Source organism: Peromyscus eremicus, chromosome 7 (genome assembly GCF_949786415.1).
Source record: "Peromyscus eremicus chromosome 7, PerEre_H2_v1, whole genome shotgun sequence".
Classification (NCBI taxonomy): Eukaryota; Metazoa; Chordata; class Mammalia; order Rodentia; family Cricetidae; genus Peromyscus; species Peromyscus eremicus.
The window spans coordinates 4,763,110-4,777,454 of record NC_081422.1 but is presented as its reverse complement, the minus strand read 5'-3'; the positions used below and the strand labels follow the sequence as shown (position 1 = coordinate 4,777,454).

General features: G+C 41.0%; 1 protein-coding gene across 1 annotated transcript; it reads right to left on the bottom strand.

The window, feature by feature from the left end:
- Positions 1-3,295: 3,295 nt before the first annotated feature.
- Mmp12 (matrix metallopeptidase 12) lies at positions 3,296-14,060 on the bottom strand. Its single transcript, XM_059266645.1, has 10 exons — positions 13,919-14,060; positions 12,531-12,778; positions 11,483-11,631; positions 11,198-11,323; positions 8,459-8,620; positions 7,939-8,062; positions 6,676-6,809; positions 6,053-6,212; positions 4,209-4,312; positions 3,296-3,755 (listed from the first exon to the last, which is right to left on the bottom strand). The coding sequence occupies exons 1-10, from the start codon at positions 13,997-13,999 to the stop codon at positions 3,655-3,657; spliced, it is 1,389 nt and encodes a 462-aa protein (XP_059122628.1). The 5' UTR covers positions 14,000-14,060; the 3' UTR covers positions 3,296-3,654.
- Positions 14,061-14,345: the final 285 nt, after the last annotated feature.

The following is a 14,345-nucleotide window of genomic DNA, read 5'->3' as shown; positions in this document are numbered from 1 at the left end:
AAAAAAAAAAAAAAAAAAAAGAATAAGGGGCTATGACAAAGAATGAATGATTTTTTATTTGAGTCTCAGAAGGAGACAATCAAATAATTAAGAAAAACATTACAAAAGAGATAATTACTGAAAATTTTCAGAATAGAAGACAATTCACAAAATCAAGGAACAAAAAAATTTTTAAACATCTTGTAGACGAATTTCTAAGCCATCTTATTAAATAAAAAAACACAGAGCTAGAAATAGGGGTGAAAATCTGACAGAGATCAGAAAAATTGGAACAGCCACCAGCTAACCTTACCTCACCACGATGCAGCTTCCAAAGTGTGAGCAACTTCCTGTCTTACCCAAGCCGTTATTGCTTTGCTGTTCTGCCCTTTCATTGGCTGTTAGCCCAGCTACCTCACTTCCTTGTCACTGCCTGTCTGTACAGACCTCCAGGTCTCTATGGTTGGTACTGGGATTAAAGGCGTGTGTCACCACACTTGGCTCTGTTCCCTAGTGTGACCTTGAACACACAGAGATCCAGACAGATTAAGGGCATGTGCTAACATTCCATGACTTCTGTTTTTACTAATAGTGGCTGACCTTTATCCTCTGATCCTCAGATAAATTTTATTGGGGGACACAGATAAATTATCACCACAACATCTATTTTTTCTTTTTTCTTTTTTTTTTTTTTTTTTTTTTTTGGTTTTTCGAGACAGGGTTTCTCTGTAGCTTTGCACCTTTCCTGGAACTCACTTGGTAGCCCAGGCTGGCCTCGAACTCACAGAGATCCGCCTGGCTCTGCCTCCCGAGTGCTGGGATTAAAGGCGTGCGCCACCACCGCCCGGCTATTTTTTCTAAAACAAAACAAAAGAGAGCTCATTTTAAAGCATTTTAGGCTTTGTAAAAGTAAAAAATAGGAGATTAAAGACATGCACAACGTCTCATCTTCAAATCATAAGGATGGTCACGCTAACCAAGAACCTGCCAGCAAAGATGGTCTTAGAGAGTGAGTGGCAGAAATGCCTTTAAATAAAGACCATGTTAGAATTTTTAAATTAATAGAATCCACCTATTAATAGGAAGTTCTCACAGTTGGTCCATGGCCACCTCTGTGTCCTTAAAAACCACCAAGACTTTAAGGAGCTTTTACTTGTTAGGCTATCTCAGGAAACGTTTGCCCTAGTGGGAGTTAAGAAAATGCTTTATCTATTGAATCTGCTAAGTCAATTTTAATATAAATACTATGCTCTTTGAAATAACTATTTCTGACAAAGTTACTGTGAGAATGGTAGCACCAATTAGGGTCTTAAGTATCTTTCTGCTGTTGACACTAGCATTAATAATTTAAGAGCCCTGTCATCTAGGGTGATAAAATAAGGACAATCAAATATCCTTTTCATAAAAGCAACAACAAGCAGCACTAGTTTTTTAGTGTTTAAAAAGAAAAACCACTAGCACCAAGCTACCAAAATCAAAGTTTTCAGAATCTTAATAACAGTGAGGATGTAGCTTGAAGGTAGAGTGCCTTTTTAGCATACACAAGGCCCTGGGTTCATCACTAACACTGAAAAGAAAAAAAAAATCTAGAAATTAACCAAAGGCTTACAGCATGTCAACTGTGTTGGGACTGTATGGAACATGATCAGACTGGTAAACTGCATGAGCACAAACATGACCTACTGCTGCTATCCTGCTTTGGCCGTGAAATGAGTTCCCTGGTCAGAAACAATGCTGTGCAGAACACATGATGATGGATAAGGTGTTCTGTAGGTCCCTGGGCGATAGTTTGGGCAGAAGCATTATGTACATGAAATGCAAACTCGTAACCAGAATTTAAGTATCTGTCCTCATAAGGACGAAGTGCTGCTCTTTCCACCATGGGTGTGATTTAATGTAGTCAACCTGCCATCCACACTGAAAGCGGAATTCCTCCCACAGTCTATCTTCTTTGGATGGTCCTCATGGCTCTGTTGTATGATCCCAGATCCCATCAAGCTGATGATGACGATCAACACTCATCTGAGACATGAAGGTTAAGGAGCCCCTTCCCCTCATCCCTACTACTTCAGCTCAGCTCACAATTCAAAAGTGAATAGATGCTCATCTGCTGTGGAGGGCTTTCTGTATCTGGGTCCATAGATCAGTCACTGGACATATTTCACAAACCTGTAAGCTTTAAAGGCGAGCACTACAGCATACACAGTGGAGAGGACAGGGAGCCTAGGTGTCAGGGCAATACAGGACACAGGCATGAGGGGCTCACCAGGTTGTATTTGCCCCCACAACAAACTTAGAGGTGTGTGCTACCCGCACTTCCGCCCATGTTTAAGGAGGCTAGTGTCCTGTAAGGTCACACAGCAATGGCGCAGCCGCTCTGGTGTGCAGTGAGCCACACAACACGGTGCTTTGGGATGGTCTGTATGTCAAGTGTGTTGCTGATTGGTCAATAAATAAATCACTGATTGGCCAGTGGCCAGGCAGGAAGTATAGGTGGGACAAGGAGGAGAAGAATTCTGGGAAGTGGAAGGCTGAGTCAGAGACACTGCCAGCTGCCACGATGACAAACAGCATGTGAAGATGCTGGTAAGCCACGAGCCATGTGGCAAGGTATAGATTTATAGAAATGGATTAATTTAAGATGTAAGAACAGTTAGCAGAAGCCTGCCACGGCCATACAGTTTGTAAGCAATATAAGTCTCTGTGTTTACTTGGTCAGGTCTGAGCGGCTGTGGGACTGGCAGGTGAGAGAGACTTGTCCTGACTGTGGGCCAGGCAGGAAAACTCTAGCTACAACACAGCTCTAACAAGAATGGACGTCCCATCCCATCCTCCCTCCTCTGTTAGTCTCGGGGTCATGTGCAGGCTAGAGAATGCTTCCTTGTTTTAGGAGTAAACGGTGTCCTTACACAATTGATCAAAAGGACTTTAAGCTCCAACTTTTTGTTGCTGTCACATCACTATTGACTCCTTGGTATGGTCACAGAAAGACTTTATTTGGGAGCCAGAGTTATTTTCAAAATTCATTCTGTTTTTCAAGAAAAATATTAAAAATCAAGACCAGAGCAGTGACACAGAGACTAAGAGCTCAGCTGCTTTCCCAAGGATCCAGGTTCAAGCCCCAGCACTCACAGGCTGCACATAACCACCTGTAACTGCGGTTTCTAGGGATCTGATGCCCTCTTCTGACCTCTCCCCGCACTGCACACATGTGGTGCATATACATACATGCAGTCAAAACACACACACACACACACACACACACACACACACACACACACACACCATTTTTTAAAGAAAAAAATCAAAAGCCAACTACTTTCTTTAAATTTATTTGACAAAATAATACATATTAAATTTCAGTTTAGAAATTTAGACAAGGAAGTAATTCTAATTTTCCACTTGAGGTTGTTAGAAAACACCTACAGAGAAACCTGGCTGCCTTTGGAGATAACTGCTTTCAAAATTAAGAATTGAATCAAGTAAAAAATGTACCAAAAGAGGTTAAACTTGGTAGAAAGCATTTTTCTGTGTAAATATTTATCTGTGGCCTGTATACCTCACCTTATTTCATGTTACATTACTGCCATGCAGTTACACCTTGAGCACACGGTGAACATGTGGTAAGTACTTATTAAACTGAAGAACTGGCCAACACTCTTAACTGCATCATTCCTAACAATCAAACCAGCTTGTACTTTCCAGCTTTTTGGTGACCCGACGCAGTAGGGGGTTGTATTCCAGTTGATTGGCTCCTTGGAAGATGTAGTAGTGTCCTAAAATGGAAAAAATCCCGTTCTTTAATTCTTACTTGTGTTTCTTTAAAACTTAGAGCTGATTTTAAAGGTTATCTAGACTACTGAAGGTGTGATTGAGATGTCAGTGTTGGGGGCCCTTGTCAGTGCACCCTGCTCTCACCCTCTGGGTGGAGGTCTCAAGAGAGGACACAGGGTCCAGGTCAAGCACACAGGGATCCTGAAGGAGGACAAGGCTAGGGAGAACGCAAATCTGTTTTCAAATGTTGGTCCACTCAGGATAGAAGGCACAAAATGCCGATGTCTGTTCTCGTTAACTGTGCTGTGCAGTTCATCTCACACAATGTGGGCTGTGACACCAACGGGCAAGTTTGCTCAGGCTGAAGTTGAACGTATTCACACCACAAACTGGAGCACCTTACACCCACTCTGGATCCCAGTCTGTGATTTCTCATCTTTTTCCCAGCTACTTACTTTTGAAATAGAACACCGCATCAATTTTAGGCCCAATTCCTGGGAAGTGTGTGGAAATAGGTTTGGGGTAAGTAGGGTCCATGGACTGTTGCCTCACATCATACCTGTGGGAGGAAATGGCCAGCAGGAGCACAATGAGAATATGGACTTCATCAACATGAAGCATATATTCATCTTTCCTGAAAGTGTTTTAAATGTACTCATGAAAAATTCAAAGACCGAAACGGTTGATTTTTCCCTAAGTTACCACAGGAGTCAGAACTTGGACGGTGACTCACTCAAACTGGCCCACCCTCCCAGGGTCCCCCGCGGCTCGGCGTTGGAGAGGGCTTGACACTTGTGTGACAGCACTCACTGGCCCAGTGACTTAGCTGCCTGGCACCATTTTTGAAAATCCTTCCTAGCAAGACACATAATTATTGATTTTCTCCCATGGTGAAAAGAAGCAAGGCTAAAGAGTCACAGAACCAACAGGTTTCGAACATCCATGTTAAAGAAAAACTGAAAGTAAAACACATCATGTCCACACTGGAGAGTGAGGTCCTAGTATTTCCATAAAGTCTCTTTTTTTAAATTAATATGCACTCTAGTGCATTACTTTATTTTTTAATTAAAAGATTTTTCTATTCATTTTACATACCAACCATAGATACCCCTCTCCTCCCTCCTTCTGCCCCTCAGCCTTCCCCCCACAACCCACCCCTCATTCCCACTTCCTCCAAGGCAAGGTCTCCCATGGGGAGTCAGCAGAGCCTGGTACATTCAGTTGAGGCAGGTCACAGCCCCTCCTCCCTAAGGCTGTGCAAAGTGTCTCACCATAGGCACTAGGCTCCAAAAAGCCGGCTCATGCACTAGAGACAGGTCCTGATCCCACTGCCTGGGGGCCCCCTAAACAGTTCAAGCTAAACAACTGTCTCCCTTATCCAGAGGGCCTAGTCTGGTACCATGGGGGCTCCTCAACTGTTGGTCCACAGTTCATGCGTTTCCACTAGTTTGGCTAGTTGTCTTTGTACTTTTCCCCTATAAAGTCTCTTTTACCACTGAGTGAAAAGAGTCAGTTTTCTCTAGACTTTCACATGACAATTGAACATGCTTGTTATCTTATTTCCCACTCAATTTAGTTCTCCAACTGTTGCTTGTTCGACACTGGCCCTCTGGCATTTAGGAAAAGGAAATTCTTTGGTTGGTTGGAAGTGTAAAGGGGAGCCTGTAATCAGATGAATTTTTAGGAATGTTGGATCGCAATATATTATACCTGTTTGTCACCTCTCCAGAAAGTCTAATTTAGTGAAATCACAAGTCCTCTTTCTCAAGGAAGGCTAAAGTTGGCAGACGAGTTTATGTGACAAATATGTGACGTTCAGTTGAAATGAGATTTTGAATTTTAAATATTCAAGAAAACATAGAGGTTTTACTATCTTAGTACTGTCTGTCATGTCTTATGTCAACACGCAAGCAATACAGCTCCTGACTGTTTTCCTCAGAAGGGGATAGGGGCGATGATCCCTCTTCTCCTTCGACTACTACTGGAATGAGTGCCTGGTCTCCCCCTGCCTCTCTGTCACTCAAAGGGCAGGTTCCTTATTTTGTGTTCTGGGGCCACCAATTACCGGAAGGAGTCTTGGAGTCCAGACACTCTCCAGAATGAAAATATTTCAGAAACCAAGGGCCCGGAGAAAAGAACCAGGCTGACAGTGACTGTTACAGACCCATTTTCTCTTGCTTCGTCTCCCAAGAAAGACAAAGGTATTTGAAACTTTCATAGAAAAACTGCCTTCTGGAAATTCCATTCTGTGCCTGCCTTACAAATCTTAGTGGACAGGGTACCAGCCATTAGACCTCACCTCCAGCATTGGTTATCCACAAAGAAGTAGACCTTATGGAGAACCGGATCAAAGACAGCTGCATCGACCTTCTTCACAGACTTGGGGAAGCCCAGAGAGTATATGCTCCTGGGGTAGTGTGGCTTTGGTACTAAGTTGTTTATTAACCAGTACTTGTCATCTATGAGGACAAACACAGAGGGAACAACAGAGTCACACCAAAAAATAAAAAAAAAAATAAAAATACTGACTTACTATAAAACATTTCTCTTGTGTAGAGTTCTCAAATTTATTTTATTTGTGCTGGAGCGGGAAGGGGGTAACCCTGAGATTCCATCCATGGTAAGCAGTTTCTCTGTGACTGAGAAATGTTTCTGTTTTTGTTCTCAGTCATTGGTTTACCTCCTGTGGCTCTATAGCTTGGATGCTTTAAGTTCCATCATCTCATATTTTATAACCTATCCCAAAGGTTGGGCGTATTTCTTGTATAGTTGAGCTTGTACATTAACTTACCATTCAGAGCCACAATTACAGAAGTTTGGAGTGCTGTCTTTAGTCTCTATCTACAAAAAGTGGTACCCTTTCCTTCACTGATTCTTTTCCTTAAAGTGTTCTCAGTGGCAGAACCAAGCATTTGGAGTTACCTTTAAAAAGAAAGAGTTGATTTCTGCGTTCAGTTTCACAAGCAGCTTGAATACCAGATGGGATGGTTGGCCACATGGAAGAGATTGCAGTAACGTTGGTGGCTGGACTCCAAGGAAGCTTCCACCAGAGGAACCTGACAGGAAATGCATTTAATATATATGAAAAATTGCTGTAGATTCATATTCTTCAAAACACAAATGGGAACTTGTGAAATGATTCAGTATTTATTTTCATACTCTATTCCGTGGATTTCTGCATGACAGCACCATAAAAGAGAACTTTAATCAGTTCAGATAATGACAATGACTTAAACAGGAAACACAAAAAAAGAAATATCCAGAGCCTGGACTCCAAGGATCTAAGATTCTAGTGAGGTCTCACAACCTGTTAGTTGGTTTTATGAATGGAAGAAGTTATTGTTTTATAGTCTCAAAAGAAGAAGCATCCATCCTGCCTCCCACACATTAGCCTTCCTCACTGCCCTCCCCACAACCCAGCATCTGTCTCCATTTCTGCTCCAAAACAGAGACTGGAGTCATTCTGGAATTCTCCAAGTATGCAAGGAAGTCGGCACAGGAGCTTTTTCAAGGCCTTAATTCCAGACTCTGTGTGTGTGTGTGTGTGTGTGTGTGTGTGTGTGTGTGTGTGTGTGTAGGTGTTCATGTATATGTATGTGTGTTTGTACACATGTGTGTGGAGGCCACAGGTTTCTTCCTCAACCACTGTCCCATGCTTATCTTTTGAGATGTGTTCTCATTGAGCCTGGAGCTTTTGGGTTCAATTAGACTGGTTTAGACTCCACAAGCCCCGGTGACCCTGCTATCCTTCCCTTGCACTGGGATTCACAGTCTGTGCAGCTGCCCCTGGACATTTCTATGTGGGTGCTGGGGATTCATCTCAGGTCCTCTTCTTTGAACACCAAGTACCTTGCCAACAGAACCATCTCCCCAACCACTGAGACCCTCATCATTTTTACCTGAGCTTCTCTACTTCCTGTCTTTTAATTCCCAGCCAGATTCCTACTACAAATTTAATTTTTTTCACACACTAGCTTCCTAATCAACACAAACAACATCACACCAATTCTTCAAAAATCTAAGATGTCTCCAAAACTTGGGAATCAAGTCCATGTCCCTGCCTTACAAATTTGATCTACATCCTTTCAAATATCTTCTGACAAAAAAAATAACAAACAAATTTAAAAAACTAACAGATTTAACCATACAGCCCATAACATTGATTAGACATGAAAATAATCATACCGATCTTTAAAGAAAAGGATTTTATCTCCCATTGTTGTGACAGCGTCAAACCTCAGACTTTGCTGACAGACAGTTGATGGTGGACTGCTAGGTTTTGCCAAGGGTAGTTTTTTCGCTGGGGGTCCTGAAAATACATTTTGATGTTCATTTGGGGGAGTTTTGTAAGAGGAAAAGCTAGTCTTTTTAAATATTCTGTTTCTTAAAGGAAAATAAAAAAGAGTTGTGTCTCTTATGAAATTCATGAGAAGCATGCCCAGAAGATTTTGTCCCACTGAGTTGCATCATCACGGAGGAGAATAATGGAATTTCCTTTCTCTGGAAGCCCAATCAACAGAGTGGTAGTACCACTGTTAGGAAACACTCCAAACATGAAACAAAATGAAGACAGTGTCTCTGAAGCCTGTCTCACAGGGTACACACGGGCTTCAAAATGAGATAGTCAAATTTTCCAAATATAAATATCAGAGATTATTCATAAACATGCATGGCCTTGTACGGCAAATTATAAGGTTTGACTTACCATAGAGGGACTGAATGCTACGTATGTCATCAGCAGAGAGGCGGAATGTGTTGGGGTCAAGAAAACCATAGCTGGGGTACATTATTGCTTTTGGATTGTTGGAATGCTGCAGCCCCAAGGAATGGCCAAGCTCATGAACAGCAACAAGGAACAGGTTTGTGTCTAAGAGGCAAGAAGGTAAAAGAATAAAGTTGTGAAATAGACTATCACCTTTTATTTAATTCATACATGAAATTGTACATGTTCATGGGGTACTGTGTGATATTTTGATGCCTACACTTACTGCATAATGTTTAAGACAGGATAAATATATCTATCTCTTCAAATATGTACCATTTATTTGTGGCAAAAACACTCAAAATACTTTCTTCCAGCCTTTTGAAATAAATAGTAGTTGTATTGCTGTGCCACAGAGCCTGGAGTGGGGCTCCATGCCCCTAACTGTGACTTAGTACTAATAGATCAACCATTACCCACCTGCCTCCCCTTTCTCCTTGGCCACTGGTAACCACCATTCTGCTCTCAGCATTTATGAGATTAACTTTTCTCATGTCTTAATGTGAACGAGATAGTGAGGTTCTCATCTTCCTATGCCTGACCTTTTTACTCATAACCCAGTTCCATCCATGTGATAGGAGTCCATCCTTTAGTGGCTGAATGTCGTCCCACTGTGAATATGCTGTGCTATGCCACTTGAGTGCAGGTGCCCGCAGAGACCAAAGTTGTTGGATATGCCTGGGGCTAGTGTTACAGGCAGTTGTGAGCTGCATGACCCGGGTGTTGGGAATAGAACTCAAGTCCTCTATAAGCTCAGTGTGGTCTCTTAACCTCTGAGCCATCTCGCTAGCCCATTGTCTTGTCATTTTGAAGGAAATAATACAACATCTAACACAGCAGAGAGAACATTTGAGAATCCTTTACTTATTTCCCCACTTATATTTCAAATAGCTTTCCTCAGTCTCAATATTGTTGTCAATATAGGCTACAAAAGTATTGTCAGAGCAATCCTCTGTTACAGATATTTAGACATCTCTAGTTGCACCACTCCGTGGAAGTATGAGTCCTCACTTCTGTTTTCAACTAAAAATGTCTGAAAATGTCTCTTTGGAGCCAAAATTGTCTAAAGTTGTGGACCATTTCATTTCCAGACAAATGGGATATGTTCTGGCATAAGTCACAAACATAAGTCACAGGTATGTTTGGTAGCTCACATTGTTTCTAAATCTTTCTTAAAGCTGGGGACAATGTCATGTGTCTGTTGTTCTAACCACTTGGGAGGCTGAGACAGGGGGATTGGCTAAGCCTAGGAATTCAAGGTCATAAGGTTTTGTAAAGTTAACTCTCATCAATCCTGATCTTCAAACAGGGACTTTCTGCTTGTCTGCTATTTCTGTTAGGTTATATGCTCCTGGGTAGAATTTGCCTTGTTTTGTCTCTGAATAAAAAAATACCACTCAACACCATAACAGAAACTCAGCAAGCATTGATCAGACTCTTCGTTACTGGTTCAAAACAATACATCAATACTGGGCATGGCCTATATCCCAACTCAGGAAGGTGACGTAGACGAACCATGAGTTCAAGGCCAGCCTAGGCCACATAAAATTTTCAGAATCACCTTTTTTATAATATAGAGTCAAGTCAATTTTAAAAATAAGGCCAGGAGCCAATAGTACATGTTCTAGTCCCTGCTTTTGCACAGACTTGCCACTGACTTCTGTTTGGTCTCCTCAGGTGAGAGCGGCTGCATTGATTCATGTTTCTAGGGTCCATTAGAACTCCAAAGCATTCTTACTTGAAGAGCTTACAGGCAGCCCCCAAATGACCCTGGAAAAAACTCAGACACATGGAGCATGTCTGATTGAGGATTTGTAGTTCAGCAAATACTGGATCATATATGACATTCCTCTGCAGCCTTCAAAATGTCCTTATCCAAAACGTGATAAGCTGTGTGTCAAAGCTTTAGATATGTGTCTACCTTCCTAGCAGACATGGTATATGTAAAAATATAGCTATACCTCACATGAAAAATATCAGTGGAAAAAAAGGGTGGAGAGACCACACTTGAATTTCTCCCTATGTTTTCCACATGAATGAATTGTATAATTGAGAATTTCCAAGAGATATTAGAAAAGCTGTTGAGATGATGGCTTAAATTTTCTTAGACTTGGGATTACCTCTAATAATAAATAATGAATAATAGATAGTAGGTTAACCTCAGTCCCCATTATCTGAGTGGGATAGTGAGTTATAGTCCCAATTGATTGATTGGACATTCTGGAAATGGTATCCCAAGATCATGCAAGACTCCAAGACAACATATTAGCTTCTCCACAGGGATCTATAAATTTTCTATAAATATCTTTGCAGGTCATCATGAATCTAAGAAATTGTTAACATATAATCAATCACAGAATTAGTGTTTGCCTTTAAGTTTAAAGATTTTACTGGTCAAAACTCACACAGCAGCTTTCACCTTTCCAAGAGTTTACAGTACAGAACTTGCTCATATAATCTTGGGGATTCTTACAGATGATCTCTAACACAATCATACCCAATACCCCTGACTTGCAATGAGGAAAAACTGGACTCAATACATAAAATATTAAATTTGATTTAGAGGTGAAAAATCAGAATTTGTTATTTAAGACTATAATATTTTGTCAGAATCTATTGTTTCAAGATCAGAACCTATCTTAAATTTAATTATAGTTAGTTTTCATTTTTTTTCTCCCCTACCTTGAGAACTTTTACTCCAGGTTTCTGCCTCATCAAAATGTGCATCTCCTTGAATACCAGGTCCAGGGTAAAATGCGTGGGCTATTGTACCACCTCTGCCATCAAAAGGATTGGGGTCTCCATGAGCTTTTTAAAATGAAAGAAAGTCATTAGTCAGCTATGTCTGTCCCACAGCATGACAAGTGACAGCACCACAGGGCCCAGCACTTGGTGCATCACATGGTGTCATAAATGATTCTGTCACACAGCCTGACAAATGACACAGGGGGAGCTCAGATTGTGTACCTCCGAATGCAAAGCGTATCATGATATCAGCCTCGCCTGCATAAATCTTCCTGAATCTCAGAGGGGTCACATCACTCCAGACTTGGAAAGCTTTCTGAAATATGTTGTCCACATCCTCACGCTTCATGTCAGGCGTGTAATTATGGATCCTATGTTAAAGAACGAGGGAACAACCAGGACACCAAAGGTTAATCTTGTCTTTTCCAGCCTCTCAGTTCTGCACCTACACCTGCAGAAAGAACTTCCTCACATACTCACAGTCCACGTGAAAACAAATTTGTTGAAGTTCAAACTACTTTTTTTTTGAAAACTTTTTTAATCAATCAAAATGTAATTTAATTTTCTCTTATTTATAATTTACTAGTAATTATTGTGAAAGATTCACTTTCATAAACATAAATCCCCGTTGTGCCCCAATTCCACATTTATCCATCTTTAATATTCTGCAGACCTCTCCTGTCTTGTCTCTATTCTGAATCGAATTGTTTCGTTCTCTTTGTTTGCAGCTTTTCAACTCTGACTGACTGACTGACAGGCAAGTGGCTGCCAGTCTTCCTTCAGTGAGCAGCTCTCCTCATAGATAAGGAGTTCCTATGTGTGTAGAGGTGTGTGTAGTGCGAACGTGCGTGCATGTCGAGGCCTGCAGTTGACTCAGATGTCTTCCTCAGTCACGCTCCACTTTGCTTATTGAGGCAGGGTCTCTCAACTAAAACCAGAGAACCTGATTCTACTAGTCTAGCTAGCCAGCTGGCCCTGGGCATCCCTTATTTCTGCCTCCCATGTGCTGGGATTACAGGATTACAGGATTACATGCCTATAATGGCTTTTACACGGCTTCTTGGAACCTGAACTCTGATCCTCATGGTTGTATGACAAGTGCTTTCTCCACTGAGCCATCATACCAGCCTGGAGACAATAAACGCTATAGTGTTAACAACTTACAGAGGCTACTCTTAGATTTAAAACTTTCTTGTAGCTAAAAGTTTTAGGCTTCTAGAAGCCACACCCTTGGGAAAGTAGAGTTCAATGGGGCATACACTGACATTACCTGTAGGTGAGCTGATGCTTCATCCATCGTGACCTCCCTGGCACTGCCATACGATACTGTACATCAGGCACACCACATCGAGGTGTGTGCATTTTCACCAGAGTTGGGCTGTCCAGTTGCCCAGTCGCTTCCAGCCCGAAGAACTGCTGCATTTCCTGGATTTTTTCTTCTAGCGTGTTTCCATTGGTTTTGGATTTTGTCTTCAGAATTCTGTCCTCTTGAAAGCTGTAATATCTTGTCAAGTACTCCTGAACAAAACACAGGTAATGTACATAGTTGCACTGTACACGTGTACACTGCCAGGTTTCTGTTGGACCTCTGCAAGCATGGTTAACAGCAGGCTGGTGCTCCTGGACCAGACGTTTTCATCACAGCCTACATTATTATTGTTTAGACAATCAATTACAAGGAAGAAAAAAATTTAACTTTTTATGCTATTTAAACATGTCTTAAATAATTAGTCAGATTCCCAAAAGCCCAGTGGGAAAACTATTTATTATTCTGCTTCTTCAGACTTGCTTCTGAGTTTTTAGCACCATTTTGGCATCTAGTGTATAAGGGTACACTGTAAGTGGCAAAATCTATATTGTCTATAGATTTATAGCCATTTAGGCTGGTATCAAAACTTTACTGAGTTGGGAGAGGTAGCTCAGTGTTGGAGCATGTGCCTGGCATGCTTGAAGTTCTGGACTTGAGCCACAGCTTTGCGGAAAATCTTGACACAATGGAAGACTTGGATAAATTCAAAGTAAAAATAAGGTTAGAAAATAGAGCCAACTGCTGAGGAGACCAATACAGAAGGACCACCTGAGGTCACAAGTTCAAGGCCAGACTAGACAACAAAGCAGACCCTGTCTCAAAAAGGAGTGTATGTAATTTTAGAAAATAGGGGCTCAATTTTATTTCATTGTAAAAAGGTAATATTTTTTCAAATTTTATTTTAAAATATTTATGAATAAACATCTGAGGTAAACAAGCATAGATGGAGCATGCTGTAATTATTATGAAAATTTGAAGCATCTACATAGATTAAGCCATGTCCAAATCTCACATCATTAATGGACATTAAATTACTACTGTAAATAAAAGACAAAATGAGGTAGGCAATCAAAATACAGCACTCTATCATAAGTGTAGTCCAATCATATTGAGCTAAAATTATTTACCCAAAGCTTTTTATAGATGGCACAATTATTCACCAATTTAATAAGATTCTTTTAAATCATCACTTCATTTTGATATTCCTCTATAGAAAACAAAACATGCCAAAAAGAAAACAGCTATTTATGCTAATTTTCAAATCAAATAGTACTTTTCCAAATAAAGCTTGCATATTCAGTAAATATTACAGACACAGGCTCGACCAGGGCAATCCTGTCAATACTTACCTCAGCAAATTTTGTTTCATTCACAGGAATGGCCCCAGAGACAGACACTTGCAAGACCACAATCAGCATGAGAAACTTCATTGTGACCAGGTTCTCTCAGCAGGGCCCGCTGGTCACTGCTCCCTTACTGCAAGTTCCTTTAAAATCTGCTTTATATAGCCCTTTAGTCCGGATCTGTGAACGTGAAATCCTGAGTGACTCACAGTTGATATCATCCCTTGCTTTACTTCAGAGTCATGTGAACTAACTGTGGGTCAAAGTGTCACCTAACTCATCCCTCACCTCAGCATCTCTAGTATATTTCCTCAAAGTGACCAATGAGCCTGAACTTCTACTATTAGTGCAGGTAAGATACAAGAACAACAAATCTATCAAGCACACAAAGGCAACTCCGTTAGTAGTTTGGAAAGCATGATGTTGTCAATAG